This window comes from Astyanax mexicanus, chromosome 13 (genome assembly GCF_023375975.1).
Source record: "Astyanax mexicanus isolate ESR-SI-001 chromosome 13, AstMex3_surface, whole genome shotgun sequence".
NCBI lineage: Eukaryota > Metazoa > Chordata > Actinopteri > Characiformes > Acestrorhamphidae > Astyanax > Astyanax mexicanus.
In genome coordinates, this window is record NC_064420.1 from 8,995,206 (window position 1) to 8,997,462 (window position 2,257).

At 48.3% G+C, this 2,257-nt stretch overlaps 1 protein-coding gene across 1 annotated transcript; it reads right to left on the reverse strand.

Moving 5' to 3' along the window:
- Positions 1-1,189: 1,189 nt before the first annotated feature.
- On the reverse strand, positions 1,190-1,662 carry LOC125780510 (histone H2A). Its single transcript, XM_049463080.1, has one exon. It carries the CDS (start codon positions 1,630-1,632, stop codon positions 1,246-1,248), a length of 387 nt encoding a protein of 128 aa, XP_049319037.1. The 5' UTR covers positions 1,633-1,662; the 3' UTR covers positions 1,190-1,245.
- Between the last annotated feature and the right edge of the window lie 595 nt (positions 1,663-2,257).

Here is a 2,257-nt window from a genome sequence, read left to right on the forward strand (position 1 = left end):
ACGGACACAGGTAGGTGGCTCTTAAAAGAGCCGTTGGGTATTAAGGGAAAACGTCAAAGCGCTCCGTTTAAGCGCGCTCTCCGCGGATACGGCGGGCCAGCTGGATGTCCTTAGGCATAATGGTGACTCTCTTGGCGTGGATGGCGCACAGGTTAGTGTCTTCAAACAGACCCACCAAGTACGCCTCGCTGGCCTCCTGCAGAGCCATGACGGCGGAGCTCTGGAAGCGCAGATCGGTCTTGAAGTCCTGAGCGATCTCACGCACCAGGCGCTGGAAGGGCAGCTTGCGGATCAGCAGCTCAGTGGATTTCTGGTAGCGGCGGATCTCCCTGAGAGCGACGGTGCCGGGCCTGTAACGGTGAGGTTTCTTCACGCCGCCGGTAGCCGGTGCGCTCTTGCGGGCTGCCTTGGTGGCCAGCTGCTTCCTCGGGGCTTTGCCACCGGTGGACTTGCGGGCGGTCTGCTTCGTTCTTGCCATCGCGCTGAGCTCTGTAAAGAGAATAACGCGCCTCGCCTCCTCACGGCCCTTTTATGCTTTAGAGCCGCTACTCGCTGATTGGGCGTCTTGGATCTGCGCCCTTCCTATTGGCCGTTTCGCACGGAGAGCCCAAACGCAAAATACTGCGTATAGAACAAACTGGCGGCTTCCTGCAGTCCATTCTGGGTTTAATTATAATATATATAATGCAATTTAAGCGCTCCCATTGCTTAATTTAATAATTCTTATTCAATAACCTTGTAATTAATTACAAACAGCCGTGTACAGCTGTATACTCAAAATAATGCCGTGTGTATAGGGATTGTTATGATTTGAAAGTGTACTGGTGTTACCTATTGCTCACAGCTTAGTATAGTGTGTGTGCGCGCGTAAGTTTATATTTATATAAATATATACACTTAAATATATATACTTAAATATATACACACACACACACACATTATATATAATATACATATATATATATATATACATATATATATATATATATATATGTATATATATATGTATATATATATACATATATATATATATATATATATATATATATATATATATATATATATATATATATGTATGTATATATTTTACATACACATATGTATATGTATATTAGCCTTTTCCCTTTGGGAATTACATGTATAATGTGTATTGTTACTGGGGAGGAAACATAGCACTTTTTGAGTAGAGTTGGGTGGCTCTTAAAAGAGCCTTTGGGTATGGACAAAGAAGCGGAAAGCGGAGATTTACTTGGCCTTGACCGCCTTCTCGGTTTTCTTGGGGAGAAGCACAGCCTGAATGTTGGGCAGCACACCACCCTGGGCGATGGTAACTCCTCCGAGCAGTTTGTTCAACTCCTCGTCGTTGCGAACAGCCAACTGCAGATGACGGGGGATGATACGAGTCTTCTTGTTGTCGCGGGCAGCGTTGCCGGCCAACTCGAGAATCTCAGCGGTAAGATACTCCAGGACAGCCGCAAGGTAGACGGGGGCGCCGGCGCCAACACGTTCGGCGTAGTTTCCTTTGCGCAGGAGCCTGTGCACACGGCCCACGGGGAACTGGAGCCCGGCGCGGGAGGAGCGAGTCTTGGCCTTGGCCCTTGCCTTTCCGCCGGTTTTGCCTCTTCCGCTCATGATGCAGCTCAGATGTGTTCGCTGAACAATACTGAAATAAAGCAGCGGGCTCCCGGGCGCTGTTGATAAAGCAAAAGCGCCTACGTTCCTATTGGCTACAAGCTTCGCGCAGCAACAGCCAATGGCGTTGCCGCCGTCGAACTCCAGCGCCCGCTCCCCCCTCCTTCCCCTCCTCTTCGCGCAGCCTCTAGTGTAAACGCTTGGCGGAGCGACAGCCAATGGCGTGTCCGCCGTCAAACGCTAGCGCCTGCCCTCCGCTGCTCGCTTTGGGCCCCCACTCCCCCCTCCTCCTCGTGCTGCCTGCTTTGTGTGTGAGACAGAGACCGAATGGCTGAAGACGGAGACTTTTGCCTTCCCGCTCAAATGAAATCAAAGTTACAATAATAAATAAAACAAACGGATGAAACGAATACCTACAGTGGCTGAGGTCGTGCCTTATTTGTATGTTAAAATGAGAATTGTAATGATAAACAGTGTCATACATCATACGCATTAAACACCGTTATGTGCTTTCGATACATGATATGAAGGAAGCTCTTTGAAATGAAACTGTGGGTGGCTCTTAAAAGAGCCGTTGTTAGAGAGGAACAAAACATGAAGGTAAACGGCACCGTTTACTTCTTCT